The following is a 25,516-nucleotide window of genomic DNA, read 5'->3' as shown; positions in this document are numbered from 1 at the left end:
CCTTGGCAGCCACCACTTTGACAGCCTAACCCTAAGGAAAGACATTACACCGGCTGTTTTCCAGTACCATATGGTACCAGTCCTGAATGGCTAAGATGGCAGAGCAATGCTGTGCTGTCTCTTCCCCATATTGGAACAGCTTTCTTAAATTCAGACTGATCAAAACCCATCTTGTTTTTGCAAATGGGTGCAGAAAGCACAGAAGACCTGTGACATGGTCAGCTCATCACCCAGCGACCTTCAGCACCTGTAAAAGAAGCCAGGAGCAGCAGCACTGGTGCTGGAGCAGTGAAGGTAAGGAGCCTGAGCCTACAGAACCATTTGCTACCACTGCAGTTCATGGGAACTGCAGCTGCAGCCCTTGCTGGTGGCAGCAAGAGGAAACTGAGCAAGTACTTCACAGGTATTTCTCCACAGTGCCTAAAGAATCGTTTTTTATTGTAGCTACTTTCTCTTCATCCTTTGTCATCAAAACCTTTTTCAGCAATTGGATAAAAACATTACAATAAAAACGGACAAAACCCAGTTTCAAACAGCTTTTTGTACACTTCTTATGCATCTTCAATAGGGATTCTGAATTTATATTGCCAGCTAAAAGAGAAAGATGGCTGCAAGATATCCATCTCTAATAAATGCATCATGAAACTCAGACTTCATTCCCATGTCCTGTAGAACTCCTCCCTCTCTCCCAAGTGCCTCAAGCTAAAAAACAGAACAATCCCCCCAAATCAACAGCCTTTGACAAACTAGTTGCTATATCAACTCTTGGAGCATTACGAGACATTGTTAGGTTAGACTGTACAACAGTTTCTAAATACCATCTCTATCATTTGGACATTTTTTCAAAACACCTTTTATCCCCACCTGGAGCAGCTCCAGCATTCCCCACTGGCAGGTGCTGTACAGACCTTGTCCTACACACACTGCACTGCCACACGTCCTGCACCGGAGTAAGGGCGAGGGGCAGCCACGCTGATGAAACCTGGCATTCCAGCGCAAGGAAACACCAGCGGCCCCTCTCCTGATGCATCACCCAGGGTTAATGCACAGCAACTGAAATTTCAGCTACACAAAGTCCCAAGTGCTGGCAGCGACATACCTGATTCTCAGCCAGCGCTTTTCGTGCGTCTCAGGAGTTCACACTTAGCAAAGTGAGGTATCTAACATATTTCAGAGAGGTGGAGGTATCAAAAGTCTGTTCAAAACCCAAATTTGTTAAGATTTCATCAATACTGTGCAAAAACATAAACAACTATTCTAAATCGAAACAGAAATGAGTGTATGTCATGCTGCTGTTCTAGTTTTATATAGCTTAATGTGACATTCCACAAATTTGGCGTCCTTTGTTATTCATTTGGCATCTCTTAAATATGAAAGATTTAAACTTCAAGAACCAAGATTTAAAAACTGGTTACCTGAACTTTATATTAAAAAAAATCACTGAACTTGATAATAAGAAAATTCTTAAAAGGGATACTTCATACAGCTGCACCATTTTGATGGTGAGCAGTCAAAATCATCAAGAATTTATGCACAATAGTTTTGCTAATAATATAGGCACATAGTGGCATGTAAACTACACACAACAACTAGAACAGCAAAGGCACGATCCGGTTTGGTTTTTCCTACCTTTCAAGATGGTGGTTGATTTACAAAGAAAAATATTCTGTACTCCATGCAGAAGTATTACATTTATATTTTACAGCACAGGACCACTACAAAACTGCTGTCATCTGATAAAATGGGTCATTTAAATAAAATAATAATATAATAATAATAAAATAAAAAGATAGCAGCTTTTTGCACTGAGGAGCTGAATTTCTGAAGTAAAGGACAACACATGTTCTGTCACCTGGCAGGCTGAGGACATCTGAAATTCTCTAGGTATCTTCCTGCCTACAAATAGCACTGCCTGGACACTGAAGGTAGCTACAAATTTTCTGGTTTGCTATTTTCAGGTTGTGTTTGTTATTCCAGATGTGACCCAAGACCTCAAAAGTTAAGATGTCTGTAAAACTACCAGTTGCTTCTCTAATACCAAAGCAGGTTTGACCAGTGATGTAACTGGGAACTTGACTGCGACCCTTCTGTGAACTGAGCCTGTTCACATCTTTGCTCATGCTCGCAGACTGAACTCTGTTCAAAGGGAACCACTCTAAGCATAACTGGTGTCTCACTGAGAGACAGAAACAGGAGGAGTTTTAAACCAGAACACAGCCCTCAGCAACTTAAAAGTTAAATCTAATGCAGTCATTTTAAAGTGTAATTTCTGCCCATTCCAATAATATGACAATTCTGCATTTCACAGAGAAAATGTTAGAGTAAGTAGAAAACTTTAGTTTACAAATGAAGAAGATCTTTAAAAATTACATGAAATGTCTTTACCTTAAATAGTTCTTATATGCACCATTCCACATTGTGGAAAAGCTGAAATATGCAGTCTGGACTCCACAAGTTAAAGAAAAACAGAATTCCTATGTATTGGCACAAATACTTACATCTACATCTGTACAAAGTAAAAAAAGCTGACAACCCTGTCCCACCAGTGCAGCGTATTCAACTGCTCTTCAACACACACTTCTTGTGACTGCAAGGAGCAGCAGCAAGCTGGGAACTGAGTCTTCGGAGCGTGGTGCCAAAAAGTTCCAAACTGCTTTGTCAGTCTCTGAAGAGAGGAACTGGAAGTATATCCAAAAAAGTGTCAGTCCACTCATGCTCAGAGGTCACTGCAGCTGCACTCTGTAAGCTCCTATGAGCAGCTTTACCTGTAAAAGCAAACAAAGGTTTCCATATCAGTGCTGGCCACAGGTGATTACTGTGTTACAGGCTCCTAATGTAGGAATGGCACAAGAAAAGGCACACGATTGCTTACTAAGAAAGGAAAAAAGAGGAATTACAAAGTCCTTAATAAAATCAGTTTATAGTAGCCCTACTGAAATACAGATGGCTTGTTTGAGGACTCCAGTAGAATTCTAGAGCATCAGGTGGTGTTTGAACAAGTTAGCCCCAAAGCTGAACCAGACAAACATACTTCCATCTGAATATACATTTTTTCACTTAAAAAAGAAATTAAAAGAAAGTACAATAAAATACTTAAGAGTATAATTTCAGTGCAATTTTAAATCTAAATATCTGGAAAATTTAGTGGTGTGTCTTTCTAGGACAAAATAAATGCTACCAGAACAGGATTCATACTGCAACATGCAGTGGGGAGTATTTCTCAAACCACCTGTAAAATGCAACAGACTATTTAAAAGCAGGGTGCACACCCCAGTAAATCCTTCCAACACACAAGCAAAAATAACTATGCAAAAAAAAAAAAAAAAAAAAAAAAAAAAAAAAAAAAAAAAAAAAAAGAAGAGGTGGCCACTCCATGTCTCTTTCAATCAACAAATTCACAATACAAACGGAGAAGATATTTAGCTGGAGCATTTCGTTTTTCCTAGTGTATGAATTATTTTGACTGCACCATAAAAACATTTAATTATAACAGAACTAACCCTTGGCAATATTCCCAGGTTCTGGCAATGTCACAGGATCTAACTGTAACTGATGGAAACTGGGATGAGGAGACAGAGGAAAATCCTTAGTTTTACATTTGCAACATGCAGCTAGAAGCTGTATGAATGTAAAACATTCAGACTGTGGAAGAGTTACTGTACAATGAACAAACACATTTAATTTTGTGAACATTTTGTACCTTGGCAGTAGGAGCTTCTGCCAACCGTATGAAAAGCTTGTTAAGGCCTGCAGTAGGGCTGAAGGAATAAATAAAGTGACTATCCTACAAGTAAAAAAGAAAATGGACAAAGTTAATGGTAGGTTATGGCTGAAAGACCTATGTAAGAGGACTAACAGAACACATAATTTTCTCTATGCTGTTTTTGAAAGAACATTGTGTATGGACTTTTGAGGTATGAACCAAGAAAACAAGAGAACTTCAAAATTCTGCAGAGTGATGCATTTAATGGATTAAAAGAGAAACCCCAGAAATTAATTATTACAACTTTGAGGTAGGTTTTTAAGAACTTACTTGGCTCAAAAATGAGAAGCTTGGTCAATTATAGAAGAAACCTCAGTCCCAGAATCACAGAAGGCTGGAGAGCACCTCTGCAGGGCATCTAATCCAACCCCTGGCTTGAGCAGGGCCACCTCGAATAAGGTTGTCCAGCCCTATGTCCCTGACACTTAAGTCATAAATTTTTACGGAATCTAGTACAGGCAAACTTCATTGTTCTTTCCATATCCAAAGAAAATTAAGTTTCATTTCAGAAAAACCTCATAATCATAAAAAGTATGCTTCATCATAATATTGTAAATTCAAATTACAGCACTGAGATTTCCCAGGCTGCTCTACAAAGACTTCCCAGGCTGCTCTACAAAGACTTTATGAAGTAGTTTTACACTCAATCAGTTATATGAAAAGATTTACCAAAAATACAGGGAGCTGGAATTTGTCATTTAAAACCACAGCTTGTACACTGCATGGTCCACAGAGGCGAGCAGTAATGTCTTTACCAATGAAATTTGCATGGAAAACAAAGAGGAGAATTCCAGATCCTGAAAGGGAAGGCAATTCAGTTACATCAGTTTGAAATGGGATCCATTATCTTGAACTGCATACACCGGACCTTTTAAGACAGATGCAAATACATATAAATAAAAACCATTTATGGTGTGTATATATATATATATATATATATATATTAACAAATGCAAAAAATCACATTTCTTAAGCCAGTGGATTCAGAAGCAACTGGCTTGGTCACCAGGTTAAGGACTTTTCACAGCAGAAGCAATTTTATGTGGCTATTAGAAAGGAATGAAAATGGAAACAGCAGTCCTCAGCACAGTTCACTTCTGTGGTTTCAGGTTTACCCAGAGAGTTATGGAATTGAGTGTGGTTTGGGTCTAGTCAAAAGAAGAGACAACCGAGCCCAGTCAATTATAGATCTTTATGAACCGCACTGAAATTCAATAAGCAGCAACTTGAACTACCCACAAATACTTCATTTTAATACATAAACTTACATAAAGTTTCTCAATTCTGTAAGATAGGATATCTATAATCAAGAACTGGAAGACTTACGCAACAACTCTGACAACCAGAACACTGAGCAGACATACCCACTTTCAATCTCAGTTTAAGTGGATTCTAATAGTCACACTGATTTATCACTTGAAGAAAAATCAGTATCAGTAAATATTTCCCTGATATACTCATCAAAAATGACTTAGCTAAGCCAAGCAGCAGAGAATAGTATCTGAATTCTGGAAGAATAAACAAACATTTCCAAATACCTTGGGAATTTGATTCCCAGCTTTTTCAAAGGGTTTGTGGGCAAAACAAAAACTGCAGCTGCTTCCTTTTCCTAGTATTTCTAGACTACATTTGTCTCAGGGCACTGCTGGGACTACATTCCAAGCCCTCAGCAAGTGACCTACTGTCCATAAAATAAAACAATCCAATACAAGATCTTCTCTAGTAATCTAGTAAGCCTAGATTTTCCTGAATTATTAATTCCAAGGTAAAGGTAAACCACTCCTTTCCTATAATGCCTGTCACTGAGCTAATGTAATCCATGAACAGAAAGACGCTGACACTCTGTACGTAGCAATTAAAGTCTTAAACCCCCCCACAAACCCTACCTATAATACATCAAAATATATTTACTCTCCCTATATTCCATAATCAGAGCATTCTTACTGTGATGTACTGCAAAGTCACACAAAAATAATTTTGCATAGGCGATCATTTACAACATGCTTTAAACATACTGTTCCATTTTTTTTAAACAAACAAAACCCCCACAACAACAAACCCCTCCCTACCTTCTGGGACATTTTGTGGAGGTTTGTAGTTAAAATCCAAAGAAAAGTCTGGCCCTTCGCAGAGACGATGACATGCAATTGGGAACACTGGCTCCAGCAAAGCAAGGCAAGTATCAAAGTAATTCATGATGGTATCTTCTGCTAGTTTTGAGAGCCTGAAAGACCAAACAAGTGAGACCTGTGCTACACAGAGTGAATTATTTTACCAGACATAGGCTTGGTAAGACCTGACACACACACAAAAAGAAGATTCCAGATCACTTTTTCAGATTCCTGGTTTTCAGGAGCGAATGCCTTCCTCTCTAGCATTTATCCACAGATGAACCACAGGTCCCAATTCTTTGTTAATAAAATATTTTATCAGCAATCTGTTTGTGAAATTAACTACTATATAAAAAATATAAAACATTAATACAAATGCACTACAGTAGATTAAAAAAAAGAATCTAACTAGTCACATATTTTGAAAGCTTTATATACAGAAAGAAATCCCAGAAACATCAATATATACCTGGTTGCTAGACAGGCATCCCCACTTTCCCAGCCTGACTGAATTACCAAGCTGCCTGCGAGTAAAAATAAAAGAAGTACATCCCTGTATAGTTTTACTGGCAATACTGCTGGAAAAATGCAGTTCCTAGTTAAACTCTGAATAAACCAGTGAAAAAGTAGCCATTCTACCACTAAAATAGGCAATGTGGGGGGTTTCTTTGTTTTTGGGGAGGGTGGTGAGGTAGGCAGGGGGAGTGGCAGCCCAGCCTTCAAAGAGAGAGCACATCACCCACTGGTGTCTGGCACATTTGCAGGCAGATTACTCAGTAATCCTCTTCAGAAAGCTGTTTTGTCAGAATTGGGTTTTAAATGCTTTAGCACAGCAGAGGTCCCGCCTCTGGCAGCTTGTAGCTTTTTCAGTTATTATCCAGAGCACACTTCACCACCCTGCTGACTGAAACTATCATCTGCAGAATCTAAAACTTCAGTGTTTCACTGCAAAGAAACCACAAGAACTGCCATGCCTAAGCAAGCCCCAAAGTCCATGTAGCCTGTTTTCCAGATTCCTGACAAAGCCGTATTGAATATGAGAAATTAAACAGTCGTCCTTTTTTAGTACACTGTCCTATTTTCCAGCAATCTGATTAAGAGCCCTCCAAAACTAGAAGCTGCAGCTAAATCACATCTCTTCAGATCTACTTAATCCCTTCTAAAATCCTAGGTATTTGTGACCACAGAATTCTGCAACTGCAAAACTACGAGATTCGTGGTTCAGTTTTGCTGTGCAAAAATATTCCTCCACTTCAAACTTACCACTATATCATAAAGTAGGATGTCCTGCAGAACCCGTCTCACAGCTTTGGGTTATTTTCTGTTGTTGTTTCTTGATTTTACATTTTGACCTTTTAATCATTTTACTTTCAGCTCCACTACTACTATACTGTCCTCCTTTCTGAATGACAAAAAGCACTGAACTGGTATTTTCAGGTAGTGAGTCTAAAAGCTTCCTGAATTAGTAAGAGCTGTGTTACTCCCTGAATAGTTCACATCAGCACAGTGATATCTCCAGACATCACTTTGAGATCATCAATGTTTAATTTCAACTGCCGCTTCACTGACAAAATTACATGGTCAAGATCTTCCAAAACTTATTATTCAGATTAGCCAAAACTGAAGGTGGCAGATGTCAAATAGGAAACAAACTGGAAAGGCATCAGACAGTGAACGAGTGACAAAGTCTCACTACACAGCAGATACTAGATCACTTATCTATCTGCTTGCTGTTGCCTTCAAAACCTTAACAAGTCATGATTTGCTTCCCTAGGAAAGAATCAGCATACTTCATTCACCCACTTCAGCTGCCCCTGCTCACTTTAACAGGTTTCTAATTTCTGAAAAATAATTCTTAGCTTTTATGCTTTCAGCACTTTTATTTTCCTTTTAACATTCTACAAGAGAAAAACATTCTTTATAGTGTTCACCTGCTCAGGACAGAACTTTGATACAGTGATCTACAATATCTCAGACAAACTTTACAGGGCAATAAAAACAGTGGCATCAGAATATTTTCCTCCTGATATGAAACTGGATCCAAACACTTTATTTCAGGAAAAATCAGTTTCACAAAATCTAGCTGGAAACAAACCACTGCTGGTGCAGCCCTGAGATCAATACCGGATCTGGTCGCGTTTAACATCTTCATTAACGACCCAGAGGATGGTGCAGCGAACCCTCAGCACTTCGGCAGATGAGACAAAACTGGGAGGAGTGGCTGATAGCCTCTGGTGTATTTCTGTCGTCCACAAGAGACCTCCACAGGCTTGACAAGTGGGCTGACAGAAACCTCACAATGTCCAGGTATCTCTAGAAAGTTTCCAAGGACCTGACAACCCCTCTGAGCAGCCTGTGCCAGCGCTGCATCATGCTCAACAGGAAAAATGTATTTCCTGATGCTCAGAGGTAGCCTCCTGTGTTCCAGTTTGTGTCCACTGCAGCTTCCAGTCACTGGGAACCACTAAAACCAGTGTGACTCCATCTCCTTTACCCTATCACTTCAGGTGTTCTTTGATTGATAAACACTGAGCATTACAAGACCTTTTCTGTAAAGACAGACTTAAAAAGTCAGCTGATGGGAAACACAAGAGATAAGAGGCAGAAAACAGCCAGGGCTTTCGATACACTGGAAGAGAGTAAATTTTTTTAGACTGTAATCTTCTTGACAGATTGTCTCAGATTACACAGATGAAACACTAGGACTAAATCATCATGAAACAAGAAAACAATTTTGCACTGAGACAGTGTTCTTTCAGCACTAACTATGCTTTCATGGCAAAATGTCACCTGCTCCAGAAGCCCTGAGACCCCCCCTGGGTCTTACGAAAGTTTAGAGATTGCTGGTTATAATTTTCTGCCCATATACATTACCCACAGCACTCCAAATGGATATTTGAAGAGCTTGCTCCTTCTGTGTATGTTTGTCTCAGTTTAGCTCAGTATATTTTTACATGACCATATGACACCAGCACTTCCCATGTCACATACACTGCACTGCTCTTCAGTCATTCTGCATGATGATGATGATGATACCCATCACCTACTGGCACGAAAGCTTTATCCTTGGCACTTTCAGCTCGTAGCTGATGTTTCAAGGTCCAGCAACACCACAACTGCCTGCACAGACTGTTCATGGTGTTTCTGCTTGATGTTCTTTTGTTTGATTTTTCCTATGCTTTCTAGCAAGGTATTTTATTTAGCAAGGCATGCTCTACTAAGAGCTTACATTCAATGGTCCAGTGCTTATACACTTCTAAGTTTTCATGATTGCTGTACCTTAAATTAAAGGAATCTTTCACTCCTAGGAATTACCTTTTTCTTCCTTCCATGCTTTTACTCAGTGTTTGAGCAAGCGCATACCAATTCTGCTAGCTCATATAATTTTGATTTCTCATGATTTGTTAGTTTAGCTTTCTCCTCACATCAGAACTATTTTCTTTCCTGACATTTTCCTTAACTTAAACCAGACTTAAGACACGTCTAGCACGACAAACATCAGCAGAACAAACTTGCAAGCAGAGTTTACTCACGTTTCCAAGTGGTTCCTGAGCTGCTCATACACCAGTGTGTTATTGCACTGTTTAGCAAAATGCATGGCACTGTTCTGGTGCTTGGACAAAATGTTGCAGTCGGCTCCGCTTTCAATCATGAGCCGCACTATATCAGAATTCCCTCTTTTACAAGCCTGTGTGGAAAGGGAGAAGGTCGAAGGACAGGAAACAGTAACAAACCCATTAGAACAGAACAGAACATGAGAGTAAGCAGAACTGCAGAAGTAAATGAAAATCCAAAATCAGTTACAATTCAGAAATTTAACTATTTGCTCTGTGAATGGTAACACAACTTGAAACTGAGGAACACACTCCATAAATACTTTATCCAGGCAGTACTACAGACTCAATCCTACAGAAGCAGCAACCCTCAGGATTACCAGACGTAATTAGAAAAAAAACTAAAAACAAAACCAAAAAACCAAACCAAACCAGAACAAACAAAAAAACCAACCAACCAAAAAAACCTAAACCCCAAAAGTTCTGTGAAAATATCCAATTTGCTGGAGTTCAGTGACTATAAATTTTATTGCAATTGTTTAACTGAATAAATGTTTTTATAGAACTATTAAGAAATTATTAAAGAAACATTTCCAAGTGCCTGGTTTTTTATGCACGTCAGTTAAAATGGTAATTTGGGTATGCAGTAAATTTACAGAATTTGTCCCAGACTGGTACGTAGTTGTGCCAGACTGCCACTGTTATCCTCTGCATAAATGTCCAAAGCTGTTCACTGTCACTTGCAGCAAGAATTTCAGGGCACATCAACCACAGACTTAAAAATCACAGGAAAATCTAAAAAAGTTTTACTTCGAAGAAAGCAAACACATGCTCTTGGTCACTTGTTTTCAAACACTTCACTCACATAAATGAGGGAAGGGCACAAGTGTCACATTTTTATCTCTGTAAGACTTTCAGAAGACAGCTTCTGAAATTTATCTCTCCTCTGAATTTTGATCTGTGCCTTCATTCCATCATCTTCCATAAGAAGAACAACACCCCTGCCTTCCTCAAACCAAAAAACTCAGAAAAATCTCACACCACCTGACAGAAAGGAATCAAGCACTATGATCTTTTCTCTCTCCTAAAAAAAGTATGCTCAAAGTCCTCAGATTAAGTAAGAGTGACTTTATAAACACATTCATATGTTTATCCAGAGGGCTAACCTTGTCCCAGAAAGTTACTGGAAATGAAGATCCTATCTCTGGATCTAGACTGCAAAACAAACACCTGGAATAAGTCGTCATAGGCTAATTGGTTTGTATAGCTGTGCATCAAAGAGTAATAAAAACTTTAAAAACAATGAAGGTCAAGACTGAGTTTCATGGAAGTGGCCAAATTATGAAGAGATTTTGGACTGAAGCGGCTGAGGAAACCACAAGTGAGTTTTTGTCTTCAGAGAAAATGCAAAATCCCCACACTTGTTAAGCCTCACACAGGGCAGAACAGAAACAACACCACATTGTCTGGGCAGGAAAGCTTCTGTAACCTCTTTGACAAACAAACTACACAAACAGCCTACATATAAATATAGCAAGTTTATCCAAAGGGGAACTTCAGTGAAATTCATCCACATAAAGAAAAAAAAGCCCAGACTGTTATAAGAGTATTAGAATTTTCCCAATACAACAAAATTAAAAATTTCCTTTGTGACTGGGAAGTAATGGTGCAGAACAAGCACTGGGAATAAGACTGTAAAATGGCCATTTTATTTCTGGCCTGCAATAAAACAGCAAGTGTCAATCACAGCAACACCCATGTGAAAGATTCTCCTTTTGGGAATTTTTCTCTTCCTGCTGAAAATCTGAGTATCTCAGCTGGAAGACCACATCAGCATTTCTTTGAGCCAAACAAAAGGAAAAGGATGATGAGCCACATTTAGCATTGCATGCTGAAGGCATCTGTGTTTCTTGTTTAAATATTACAGTACATTAAAGAAAGGGATTAAAACTCTGCTTAGAGTAACCATGCATAGTATTTTTATTTCAAATATGGTACATGTTCCTGAAATGAATCCTACAAATATGTTTTTACATTTTATTAGTTTGGTGAAAGTATTCCTATTGAACCACGAAAGGACAAACACAGAATTTACCTTCATTAAGGCAGTTTCACCACTGCTCTGCTGCATGTTCACATATGCTCCAGCTTCCAGAAGAATGGCTACTGTTGTTAGAAAATTCTGGGGGAAAAAAACAAACCAAAACCACAACACAAGTAAGTAAAAAATATTCTGGTTTTGTTTCAGAATGTAAAATGACATTTACTTAAAATTCATCCATAGAATTCAAAACAGGAGTCATGGCACAATTAACATTGCTGTCTCCCCTGGCTAATAAAGAGCAGTTCAGACTTAGGCAAGTGGATAGCCCTAGTTATTTACAATTCCTACTTTTTTTCTAAATCTTGCAATAAACATGACAGCAAGGAAGCAGTGTATCTGCATCTGCTACCAAAGTGGAATGAGGCTCCCTTCTGGCTTTCTGTCTACTGTACCTGGGGAAGCACACAGACCAGCCTGAGCAGAAGAGTGCACCCATGAAACCCTGACTTGCTCTAACTTACTGCTTTAGCTGGTCTTAGTGTGGGAAGAGCTGTGCCCATTGCCCAACTGCTTTAAAATAACAAGTCCTGCTTCATCACAGATCTTCTTTCTAAGTGTCTCCAATTTGGATCCGGGGTAGACAGACATCATAACATGCAATTCTAGCACAAGAACTTAAGCTCTCCTAACAGACAAAAAATTCAGAGATACCCTCTGCCACCACTTTTCCTCCTAAGATATTCTCTTTTCAGGACAGGGTTTGTGATCTACACAATAACCACTACAATAACCACAGCTGCTGAAATGATGCATTTTAGGTCAGCCTGCTGTATCTTGCTAACTATTTTAGGCATCATCCAAAGGTAAAGAATTGTGTACCACCTTTAAATGTAAGCTAAAGAGCCCAGAACCACAAACACAACAACCAAGCCAACCTTTTCAGCTGCATGTATCAATGCAGTTGTTCCATTTTTCTGTCTGCCATTAACTTTAGCTCCTTTCCTGATTAGCACCCGCAGAAGGTCGTCGTGCCCTCCAGCCGCAGCAAGCATCACCAGGGTCATTCCACTTGGGTCCTGGAACAAGAATCACCGCCATTACAAAAAACAATAGTAACGCAAAGAAATACTTCAAGACAAATCAAAGCTTCAAGACAAAACTTTCAAATGTATCAACGTGTTTCACAAAGATTTCCCTCCCTGGCACAAGAACTCACACACACGTGGCTGCCAGATACCAGCAAACACCACCTCCCACTTCTCTGGCCCGCAGGTCTCACACTCTGAGCTTCACAATCTGCAGAATTCGCTGCAGTTCTGAGGACCAGAACGAGAAGCAGGAAAACCAGAACGAACCGGGGAGAAAAGCTGTAAGGTATTTGAGGGTGGGGAAAACAGCAAGACTCTGGGAAACATAAGTTAGCACCCCTGGAGAAAAACCACTATGGCTCAAGGCAGCTGCTCCCCACAACATTGCTTTTTGATTTTATCAGAGGGTAAGCAAAAAGACACTTTGTGACCAGCCAGTCTCCTCACTCATTCCTGCATCTTTCACCAGATCTTACAACTCACAGAACACATGCTGGCATCATCAGTTCATTTGGCATCTTCTCTTTGACGCCTCAGAAGTCTTAGCATAATGTGGAGTTCTCAAAATGCTACGTAATACAACTACACAAGATTACCAGTGAAAATATCAGTATTGGAGATTTTAAACTCACAAATGGAACTACAGCACTACTCAGCAGGAAAATAGATTCTTGAAAGTAAACCAAATAAGAACACAGCTGATGAAAAAGAACACAAACTGGCAGAAAACTAATCGTGAAGTGGTCCCGGTGTGTCAAACAACTTTCAGGTATTTGGGGGTTTTTAGAGTTATTTCCCATGTACAATGTTTTACAGTTTAGCCACTTAAACTTATGGTTATTGTTCCTAGCAGCATGCAAAGTTCACATTTGGTCAGTTAAATACACTGGGCAATTTGGCTGGAAAGCAACTGGGATGGCTCTATCAAACTATTTTTTTCTGGGAAGAAATGGATAACAAGTACTGAAACTTCCAAGTCTGTACTCCTTTTTGATACCTTGTGCTTTTTTACCTAGGTGAGATGGAAATCTGCTACAACACAAGAGGGGAAAGCTTTTCAAACAAATCCAAATTCATATTCTTCCCTCCTACTGTCTTACAATACTTCTACTGCACAAAAATTACCTCTTGATCCAAATTATATTCCTCATTTGAAGAAAGTGCCATTTTCACTGTCATGTAGTCTCCACTTTTAACAGCATCTCTCAGGAGAGCTAGAAAACAAATTCAATGCTGTTATAAGATATTTCCCTTATAAATGTCAGCTAAGAAATACCCCTTCTTCCCCAGAAATACTCACCACTTGATATTGGTTCTGTTGATACATGATTCTCATCTTCTCCATCAAGATGCTTCTGGAATTCTTCTAGTGTCAGCCATTCTAACTGCATGTCCATACCCAAACTCAGGACTTGCTGCTTGCCATCTATCATGAATTTAATTTTATGGAAGAAAAAACATGTAAGATAAGTAACAAATTGTAAATTTTCAAGCTAACAAATGCTTGCCCTTGCCTCAATGATCAGCAGCTTAACAAACAACTACTGCTACTTTCCATTCAAATAAACTCTGGCAGTCAGACTGGAATGGTCCTCAGTAGCAAAGGCTACATAAAATGCTTTTAGTTGAAAGAAACTGTTAATTTGTCAGAATAAATAAGGTTGAAGTGATTATGGAAAGGTGAACACTCCATCACTTTAGTAGCAGAAGCATTGGAAACACACTGAAAAGGTATCAGTGAGTTTCAAAAGAAAACTGGAGCACTAGAGATGCAAGGAGGAATGAAGAAAATCTCAACTACCAGTGTTCCGCATTTGACACACAGCCAGTACTTCTCAATCAGCTTCTGCAGCAATGCAAGTCCATGTGTCTGCTTCATCTCTTACATGTCTGCTACATCTCCTTTCCTTGTACACCTTGTTCTTTTAATTCTTCTATGAATTTATATTCTAGCAAAGATTCTTCTCTTTTGCAGTTATTCTCATAATATTTACTTTTTTTTTTCTTCTGAAGTACATTAAACAACTCAAATGCACTTCTGATGACCTTAAAGCCTAGAATATTAACACAATTACCACAAGTGCCTACTTGAGCCACTAAAGACTATTACATAACAAAATTTAAGTAAATTACCAGCAACCATTTAGAAAAGATCTGTTCTCTTTCTGTTAAATATTGGAGCACAGGAGCAGGCTTAACCTAAGACAAAAGTCAGGGAGAGCTAGTCCACCTCCACCTGCCCTGGCAAGTCTGAGTTCTGACTGCTTTCAACATAGAACCATCCTCCTCTGAAGAAATGCAGTCTAGAATTGTGCATAAATTACTGTTTCTAAAATACGGCTCAGTATCTGTGATGACCAAACAAAGGACAAGTGCTGCACAGAAACAAACATTAATCATTCTGCTTCTTACTACTTTCCTTAAGCACTGTAAGCAACTATGCCACTTTCAGAAAAAGGTGTTTCTCTAATGAAGGAATGTATTCTGAAAAAAATAATCCAGAGTTGTTCTGAGATCAAGAGCAGTAACACTAATAATCCATTATACTATTAGGAACAGAAACAGACAATTTTTGCTGTGTATCTAATCATCCAGGGTTGTATAATGTAACTCGTCTCTGTGGCAGGAGGCAAGATGTTTGTCTGATGGGAACCTCTACTGTTTTTTCTAAATATAAAAGATATATTTAGATAGACACATCCTATTGTCAGAATGCTTCTGAAAATAGCCAACAGTTGGATGAATTCCTCTTAAAAAAAAAAAAAAATTACTATTACATGCCAGAGAAGCACAGTTGTCAATATTAAATTAAAAAGGGCAAAATCATGACTTGTCTACAAAAATGTCAGAGACTTCTAGATACTTCTGTGCTTCATACATGAAGCACATACATGAATATATAACATTCTCATAAAGCATGTATTAGCAAAGCCATTGAGCAGAAGACTTTTGCCTCCTAAAATAAAAACAGAATTCCTTACTTCTGGGGTGTGTGGAAGTGTGCGTGTTACAAAATTACACAATATCTGCCCTTATAGAAATAAGAAGAGAATGCCCTGAAGGGTCACTCCTTTCTCTGTTTCAAAGTTACCACTTACTTTTTAGGACTTTCTGTTCTTTTCTGTTTTTTTCTTCTTTTTCAGACTCTTTCTTTTGAGGTTTTTCTTTAATTTCAGTTTTCTTTACTTCTTTTTCCTAAAATTGAGAACAAAGATCAAATTTCAGCGATAGAGAAAAAATAGAAAATAAACTCCTTTCAAAACTCCAACAATAAAGTATATTTATAATTAATACTACTGAAACCTGTATGCAACAGTCTTGTAGACATTCCTAAGAATTAAACAATGAGACAGGAGTTAAGTGTGTGAAGGCTTCTTCCCTAACAGTAGAGGTACTATTTTCTGAACTTCAATTCATATTTTTACTGCAACCCAGTCAATCAACTTACTTTATGGAAGAGCTGCAGATACAACAAAAACAGCACTCTGAAGGAAAACAAAATTATGAACTTTTCATTTGTTCCAAATAGTGAACCTGAATAGAAGGTAATTATTTCAGAGCCTTTAACAATTTTGTAGCACCATATTTGAAGCATTAGGATAGCATTGACTTGAACCTCAACTGAGAAAATTTGACAGTTGGACACAAAAGGTTCCAAGCTTTCCAATTTACACAGACAGAACGTTATAGCAACGGGTATTTCTGGAAAACAGACTCAGCAAAATCCACCCAAACTCATGATATCCCTGCAGAAGTCCAAGCTTAGCAGCATCTAATATCACAGAAAACACTTACTGTAGATGTAAATATATAATCAAATTTGCCAAAATAGAATTCAACTGTCTCTACCAAAGTTTGCCTTTCTCCTCCTGTAATCCCTCTCCACTCAGCAAATTCACTGCAGAGTAGGTTGGACAAGGCTCCTTGGCATGGTTTTTTATCAGCCTCTGACACTAACCTGGCACAGGGAGTAGCACTATCTTTCTGAAAAACTGCCCCAAAAGAAGTGCTCACAAAAACTTATATATATTCTACCATCTGAAATAGCAAAAACCTTAATTAAACCAGATTAATTTGGTGTATCATGATGTATTAGCCGAGCTGAGACATTTAATTGCTTTTCTCACTGCCTCCCCTCCCTCCACAAACCTCAGCTTTTGATCACTGACGTGATTAATGCTAACACAGGCAGCTGTTAATCCTGCCAGATGCTCAGTATTTAAGAGGAAATCCACAACTAAAGGGACTACCAGGCATTTGCTACAGTGGGGCTGTTAAAATCAGTAATCCTGAATTCTATTCCAGATTTCTAATGTTAATCAGATGCACAACATACACATTTATTTTTGGAGGCAAATGAAATGGAAGGAATGGTTCAGCATGCAAACTGACCCCAAACAGAAAATATTGTTATAAACTGACATGACTGCTGCTCTATAACCAGAGTTACATATGGAAAGGAAGGTACCTGAAATACACATGATGACTTTCTTTGAAAGGCATCATCTGCTTGGGCCGACAACTTAGCAAACACGAAAGCCCCTGCGAACTCTCCACCAAACCCACAGATGCTCCAGAGAATAACCAACCAGTTACAGAAAACACTGCTTAAACCTTCTACATTCAAAAGAAGCAAAGAGCAGAACGCCTTCCATACTCCTTCCTGGTACCTTGGAGCATGACCTTCCACGGAGCACGACCACGAGAAAAGCATAGAGACAACTTACTGAGGATGCTGACTCAAGAGCCACAAGCAAACCCTTTCAAGGGCTGCTTTTCACAAGCAAAAACTTTCCTCTGCTGCTCATTTATTCATGGTCAAGGGGACAGGATTTTTATACTACAGGTAAACAGAATTCCAAACAGTTTTCCTATTCTTGTCTCTCTCTCTCACAAGCACTACAGCCTTGAACTACAAGTAAAACATTTGGGTAATAAAGGACCATATAATTTCAATTAATTAAATAGCCTTCTGAAACTGACCTATGCCTCAGAGTAATTCCTTGTTTTCCAGAGCTTTCACCACTAAGATCCTACAAAAACACTTTTGTGTAGCTCTACTCTGAGATTATGCCACATAATTCTTTATCCCCAGAATAACTTCTTTAAGGTGACCTACTCCATACAAAAAACAATCAAAAGCAGAGGACCACTGCTGAGCCTGCAGAAGAAACTCTCCACCATGGAATTATGGACTCAGAATGGGATATAGTCCAGTAATTATCAGGGTGCCTTGGCTGCAATCCTGTTAAATCAGAACATGGCTGCTCTGAGCAGCCAATGTTTTACGAAAACTGCAAACTGTATTAGAACAGGCTGAAGCAGCTGAAAGAATTTATATTCCCAGAAACATTACAAAAAACATTTATTTTTGTCATAATTTTTTTCTTTTGCCTTAACAATACTGCTTTTCTTAAAACACTGCTGTATTTAATAAGGAAAAATAAATATCCTGGTATTTGCTTAGCTCATTTCTTACAACAGGTACAGCATTTCTATTTAATATGAAACCATGTCACGAAACAAAGCATTTCCTGTAAGCACTCCAGGAATTCTAACAAGACAAGCCTGCCACACAATTATCTGAGAGACCTGGGCTTTAGAAGTGATTTCAGCATTCCAGTTCTCAGGTCTCAGTGCCACCACATGCAAGCTCTAAAGGAATGGCTGGGTCTGAGAGAGCAAGTGTTGCTCAATGCCGCTCTGTCTTACTACACAAGCATAAAAAAGTCAAATGAGGAAACTCTTGAAAGTGGGCACAAACACAGCTAGAAACAACAGCATGCGTTGCAGGAAATTTCATTCTAAGAAGACACAGTAAAATGGGAGAAATTTATCCTTTCACATTTAAATACGCTTTCCTCTCCTAAAGCATTCCCCCCTTTAGAGGGCTGAGAATCCAGAACTTTCCCAGTCTCTGTTATACATTGTGCAGTGGGTGTTTCTTTAAGTTCATGCAGCTCATACAGTACCTTTCCAATTTGTACTTTTCTCTTTGCCATCATGAACAGTCATGGTTTGAGGTATATGTACCTCAAAGATGACTGATAATCACCCCCAGCCCCCACCCTAACTGTGCTTACCTCCCCAGGGGAATCAGTGGGCTTGCACACCCTCTCTTCAGGGCTCAATTTCAAACCCCTCTGCACTGGTGAAGGAGCAGGTGACACTTTCTCCAGCTCTCCCGGTACTTTTTCTTGACCTGTTTGCTTTTTGTGCATGCTCTGCTTCTCTAAATTAGTATCCTGAATTTCTGCTTTGCCACCTTCTTCTCTACAGTCTTCTGCTTTCTGAATTTTTTTCTTCTTTCTTTTAGCCCTAATATCAATACTATCATCTTCATTACTTGCTGATCCATCAAGACATTTATCAGTAATAGCACCTTTTTCATCAGTTTCTGGTTCCAATCTTTCTTCTCCACTTACTACCTTTCGTTTCTCGTCTTTATTTTCAGAATTTATGTTTGAATTTTCATTATCAGTTCCTTGATAAACTGAATCATCTACAATGCCTGATCCTGAGTCAAACTGAACATCTCCATGCTTCCCCTTCTGTGGTTTTTTATTTTCTTTAGAATCTTCTTTAGATTTTATTTTTAAATCTTTAACTTCTCCCTTCTTTTTCTTGATTTCTTTAGTTTCTTCTTTCTTTTGTTTCTTTGGGTCCTTTGGATCCTCAGTTTCTAAAGTCCTTTTTTTTGGCTTTGAATCTAAAGCCAAAGTATCTGAGGAATTTTCACATTCTGTTATGGGTTTTTCCTTGAGTTTTCCAGACTTAGATTTTTTCTTCTTCGAGTCATCTGAACTTTTATCCTCTCCCTCTTTTGACTTCTTCTTTTTCTTCTTTGATGAAGCATCATCTTTTGTTTCACTCTGCCAGTCGCTGTCAGACTCTGCTTCGAATATATCGTCATTTAGAGATAGTTTCTAAAAGATAAAGAAAAAAAAATTAAAGTTTTTCCTTCCCCGGTAATCTGTCACTTTGGTACAAAGCATACAAAAATGGTAGCGGTCGTGCTTGGGAAAAGTCAATTTTTAAGCACTTTAATCACTTGATACCTGCCAAGATCATTCCTCATTACCAAATTGCAAAATGTGATAATACAATTCTAGCTTACTTACCTAAATTACATTACTAACTGCTTGGATGAGAATCAATGCACAAACAATTCAAGCAAACCAATTACACATCCAGCAACCAGATTCCAGAATAGAACTAAACCTGAGCTATTTTACATCAAAAATAATTGATCTGATTTTGTAAGATTTACCTACACGTCTCCCAGAAGCAGGATGCCAGTTTTCCAAAAGGATCCTTACACTGCTTTTTCAAACTAACTGAGCAGTTAAAAAGAAGAAAAAAAGCCATATTCTTCCCTCTGGCATCTAAGATTTCTGTATTCCTCTCTTACCAAACTTAATGATTACATGTTAAAACCCACTGATCTCCTACAGAAAGCAGAAGGGTGATTGGAATAGTGTGTCCAGCTTCAGTGAAAAGGCAATAATGCATGCGGGTAGGGAAAGGATGTTATTTATGTTGTCAAAAACAAACTAAAATGACTGTACATTACTTATATAGTCCCCTCAGAAATGGAACTGAAGTTTAGATGGATTCAGTGTACAAGCAAACCTGTCATCAAAAAAATCCCTACCAGAGAACAGCAATAATATTAAGTTTCACAAGAAACAAAACCGTTTTAGATGAGATTCCTAAAGTCTTCTTGATTCCACATTTCAAATTCCTTCCCTTCTCCCCTCCTCTCATTAGCAGAGTCTAGACAGGGACGACATCTCCGGTGTAAGATACTGGAAGCTGAAATACACCTGTAAGTCTTTTTTAACAGGTTTAGGCTTATTATCCACAACCTTTTTTCTGAATTCAAGAAGCACTTCTTTGCAGTCTTCCAAGTGAACCTCTGGTTCCCAGGTATCATCATCAGAGGTGTATCCTTTCCACCGGACTTTATAGAGAATTTTACCCTGTAAGAAAAATCACAACATTTAATACAACACAACATAGTATTGCATCAGCTAGTCAGTTCTTGAGGATGTCAGTGGATATACAATTTTGTGTATATAAAAACCAGTATTTCTGTAGTTGGAATAGTTTTATCCAAAATACTTGCAGTATAAAATAGTTGTTCAGAACCACAGCTACAACGTACACATCATAAATTCCCAGTCAGTTTATCAAAATGAGTTTTCTGACACTTATGAAACTATTTTTTAAAGTTTTAATACTTCTTCCATGAAATTTTTAAGCTTGATTGTTTTCTCTTTGCTGAATAACTTAATATAAACCCTTAAGGCTTCTAATGAACTAACACCATTCACCAAGTTTCACACTGGAATTTATAATTTATGCTATTTTTGTAATAAATTCTATTTTTGATAAACTGAAATACCAAATATTAGGAAAAAAAAAAACAGCAATGAGATCAAGTTAAACCTAGACAAAAATCTGAGTGTGTGCATCTCTGTGGAGTGACAAAGATTTTGGTAGATTATATACAAAAATCTGAGACCAACTGTTTCAACAGTATTGAACTTCACAGTGGGACGAAATTGCACCTTGAAGTTTCTATCTAGTTTTTTCTACTAAATTATGAAATCCTTTACCATTAAAAAATTAATTTTTTAGTGAATGTGCTAAGGAAAGCGCCCTTGGAGAGGCAAAATAGTACCTCTCGCTTTCAAACATGGACTGATAATGCTCTGAAAGACCCTACAGTGCTAACCAAGCCTGGAGAAAGCAAGCTTCAGAAGAATTGCCAATTGGCACTTACTGTTAAAAGTCTATGCATAAATTTTTACCTGAGCATAATTAACCTTTAACCAAGTGTATACACATCCCACTAAGCTTCAGCAACCAACTAATCAATTTACAATCTTCTGTATTTTGCTTCACAGACATCTAAATAAATAAAGAGCCTATATTCAAACATATTAAATAAACTATATTAATTTAACATTTCTCTTAAAATTCAGCTTAACCCATCTCTCTCGATTTAGGAATTAAGTTTTCAAAATCATATTCCCCTCTCCTCTTTTCTTCTGTTGGGGGTTACAAAATAAGCAACCAGTAACCTTCTCGTGATAGTCACAGAGCATGTTAGGTTATCAGAGATCTCCAGAACAAGTAAAATTCCCTCTCAAAGCAGGACTGCTTACATCAGGCTGCCCAATCTGCCAAGTCAGGGTGTCTGTGCAGGCTTCCCTGTCTTCCAGCCTGTGTCCGCTGCCTGTCTCATCCTTTCCCTGTGCACCCCCAAGAAGGATCTGATTCTGTCCTCTCGACAGCCTCCTGTTAGATACAGATATTACTTGGATTTCCCCTGATTCTTCTCTTCTTCTGGCAAAGCAAATCCAGCTCTCAGCTTCCTCACTGTTTTCATTACCCTTCTCTCCGCTATGCACATGTCTCTTCTGTCCTGGGGAGCTCACACAGTAGTCAGGATGCTTCTCAGCAGTCTGAGAAGAGAAATGAAGCATCTCTTCATCTTCTGGCTACACTCTTGGATGCTGCTGGCCTTCTTTGCTGCAAGAACTGCTGACTCACCTTCACCTTATTTGCCTGTGGAGACTCCCAGCTCCTTTCCTGCAAACCTGCATCCTAGCCAGCTGACTCTCACCTGCCTGGTGGCACAGGGTTATTTCCTTTCAGATGCAGGACTTTTGCTAGCTGCAGAGTTAGGTACATCCTTGTAACTCAAGTACCAAATAAGCTACAAGTCCTTTTTTCATTAACTGAGAAAGCTGCATAAAATAAAGTCTAATGCAAATTCAAACCCATTTGGCTCTTGAACGACTACATCCAGTACACAGAGAGTGACAGAAAAATGCAGCTTAGGAGAGTGATACAAAATTCATGTTAAGTGAGGACTCTTAAGTGAAGACTGATTCTCACAGTTAAGAGACACGGTCTTACACTCACCTATCAACACTCATTCACATAATATTGGGGTTTTTTTTCCCTGTTATCACTTAGAAAAAAATAGAATACTTCCAAGAATTTTTATACTGCTTCAGGTTCTGTGAGAACTAGAACAAACTCTTATGGAAAGGGGTACCACCACGTCATTAAACAGCAGAGTTAAAATTTCCCACTTCCACTGAGCAACATCACAATTTCACCAGAGCCTGTTGTTTAGGTATAACTGAGGCGCACTACAAAAGGCTTTACAGATACACTGAGAGACTACATTTCCAAACTTCACTGCTTGTTCTCCTAAGTAGGACACGTTAATGATTTATTGATCCACAGGTCTAACTCCCCAGCCCGATCCCAACCCAGGAGCGCTGTCTCTCATCCTACAGCCACTGCCAGGCCCAGAGGCAGCAACACTGTGTGCGGGAGGAGCAGCTCTGTGCCGGGCTCCCCAGGGGTCCCACTGTCCCACAGAACACCCCAACCGGCCTCATGCCACCTGCACGGTGGCTGACTGACTCACTCCGTGGTGACACACGCCTCTTCCCAGCCATTTCGGGAGCTACACCTGAGCGTGAGTCCCTGCCTTGCCCTGCACTTGCGGAGCCCAGGAGCACAGGCCTTGCTGCAGAGCGACTGAGAGGGCACCTGACGCATCTGGAGCTCACGACACGAAGCCAAGATCAACGTGTGCTGGGGACACCCACACGCTGGAGCTCACTGCGCTGACCCCGCCTGGAAAACTAAGCACACAGAGCTCAGAATGTGCTGCTTGCCTGGAGGGGGTGGAAAAGAGGCACCCTGTTACCAGCAGGTGCCAGTGACATCTTTAAGAGATGGTACTTGATGTATTCCAGTGCTCTTTAATGGTATGTCTCACCACCACAACCACCTAAACCTTCAGATTTCAAGTTCCATCACTTGGGGGTGAATGGAAAGAAAAGAAGGAAAAAAAAAAAATTAAATTAATCCTCTTGTTTCTTGTTTTCAAGCCTGACTTATGTTGACCAACACTTCATACAGGCAAAGCTATAAATACTGTATTAACCTGAAAGCATAACATAATCTTAAGACATCAGCATATCTCAGATAAGGTGCAATTTAATAACATCACAAATATCGAAGAAAATGCTGATCTGAAGGTTCTCCAGCCTAAGGGTTTCAAGACTCTGACCTTTTACATAGAATTGACAGAATTTTATAATGTCACGTACCTGACTGAAGCCCAAAATAAAAAAACATGAATTAGTTAAAATAAAAATCTTTCAGGCACAAAATCATAAACCACCCCCGTGTTAATTATTTTAATTATTTTTTCTATTTGCAGTTTAGGAAAATTTTTCAGGAACCTCAACCAGTCTAGGTTGCTTACAAAGAAACAAATCAAGGTCTGGTATTTCAGTTTAAACAATGCAGGATCACTGCTGCTTATTAATTTAATCAGGAGAGGACTATTATTTTAGAAGGTCTTCCCCCGTTTTCTGTCTGTGAACACGGTTCCTGGCAACATACCTTGAAAACGCCTCTAAGTTCTCAGTTATATTCAACGCTGGCCATCTCCGCACTAAAACACTTCACATCAAAATAGCACCGCAGTTCAGCCCTAAGAGCCAAGAGCGGTTTAAAAATGCAGACAAAACCCAACAACTTAGTAAAGACTTATCTTTAGCTGAGGGGATTGAATCTGGAACAAGGGACAAAAAAGCCTCATTGCACAACAACGCGCTTTACATCGCAATTGTAACGGGATTACTCTTTTCACGTGCTCCTCGCCCACTGTAAGCGACCCGCGCACTCACCCCCTCCTTCTTCACGTCAAGGATCTTCTCCACCTCGAACACGTCCTCCTCGTCCTCCTCCTCGTCCACCTCGCTCTCGCCGCCGCCAGCCGCCCCGCCGGCTGCCGCCGCAACACCCGCCGCTTTGCCCGCCCCGCCGCCGTCTTTTCCCCCGTCCTCATTCTTCGCCGCGGCGGCCGCCGCCGTCTCCTCCTCTCCCTCCGCCCCCTCCAGCCTGGCCGCCGCCTCGGCCCGGCTCCCGGCCGCCGTCGCCATCTTGGGCCGAGTTTCAAACGACAAGGGCGCAAAGCGGCCGCGACACCGGCGGGGCTGACATCCGGGGGCGGGGCAGCGCCCGCCACGGCCAATGGCCGCGCGCGCAGCCCGTGACGCACGGGGCCGCGTGCCCTCCGCGCGGCCGCCGCTGGGCGGGGCTTGGGAGGCGCCTCAGGGAGCGTTCCGCGGCAGCTGCGGGCATGGATGGGGACAGCTCCGCTCATGGGTAGGGACAGCTCCGCCCGTGGATGGGGACAGATCCCTCATGGATAGGGACAGCTCCCACGGGAGCGGCGTGCTCAGAGCCCGGCCCAACCTGGCTTTGCACACCTCCAGGGATGGGGCAGCCACGGCTTCTCTGTGGCCTTGGACACTTCCAGCCGCAGGGCATCCACGGCTTCTCTGGGCAACCTGTGCCAGTGCCTCACCACCCTTAGAATTCCTTCCTAACATCTAATCAAAGTCTTTCCTTTGTAGTTTAAAAGCATGCCCCGTTGCCCTATCGCTATCTGCCCGTCAATCTTCCTCTTTTTTGTAATCCCCCTCTAGGTACTGGAAGGTGCTACAAGCTCTCCCTGGAGCCTTTTCCAGGCTGAACAATCCCAATTCTCTCAGCCTTTCTTCACAGGAGATGTTCTCCATCCCGCTAATCATCCTGTGTCCCTCCTCTGGACTCGCTCCAGCAGGTCCCTGTCCTCCCTGTGCTGGGAGCCCAGGGCTGGCTGCAGCACTGCAGGTGGGGTCTCAGCAGAGCAGAGCAGAGGGGCAGAATCCCCTCCCTGGCCCTGCTGCCCACCATTGGATGCAGCCCAGGACACGTTTGGCTCTCTGGGCTGTGAGTGCACACTGACAGCTCGTGTCCAGCCTCTCACCCACCAGCACCCCCAAGTCCTTCTCAGCAGGTCTGCTCTCAGTGAGTTCTTCTCCCAGGCCGTACTCATCCTTGGGGTTGCCCCAATCCAAATACAGCAT

General features: G+C 40.2%; 1 protein-coding gene across 1 annotated transcript; it reads right to left on the bottom strand.

Moving 5' to 3' along the window:
- Positions 1-406: 406 nt before the first annotated feature.
- Positions 407-25,516, bottom strand: MPHOSPH8 (M-phase phosphoprotein 8). The gene is made up of 14 exons (XM_040055229.1): positions 25,417-25,516; positions 24,290-24,702; positions 20,429-20,542; positions 18,644-19,486; positions 15,659-15,755; positions 13,861-13,986; positions 13,686-13,774; positions 12,408-12,548; positions 11,524-11,610; positions 9,408-9,562; positions 5,833-5,987; positions 4,433-4,560; positions 3,701-3,784; positions 407-2,765 (listed from the first exon to the last, which is right to left on the bottom strand). The coding sequence occupies exons 1-14, from the start codon at positions 25,514-25,516 to the stop codon at positions 2,724-2,726; spliced, it is 2,574 nt and encodes an 857-aa protein (XP_039911163.1). The 3' UTR covers positions 407-2,723.

The sequence above is a fragment of the Hirundo rustica genome, chromosome 2, assembly GCF_015227805.2.
Source record: "Hirundo rustica isolate bHirRus1 chromosome 2, bHirRus1.pri.v3, whole genome shotgun sequence".
Classification (NCBI taxonomy): domain Eukaryota; kingdom Metazoa; phylum Chordata; class Aves; order Passeriformes; family Hirundinidae; genus Hirundo; species Hirundo rustica.
The sequence above is the reverse complement of the archived record's forward strand: the minus strand, read 5'-3'. Positions and strand labels throughout refer to the sequence as shown.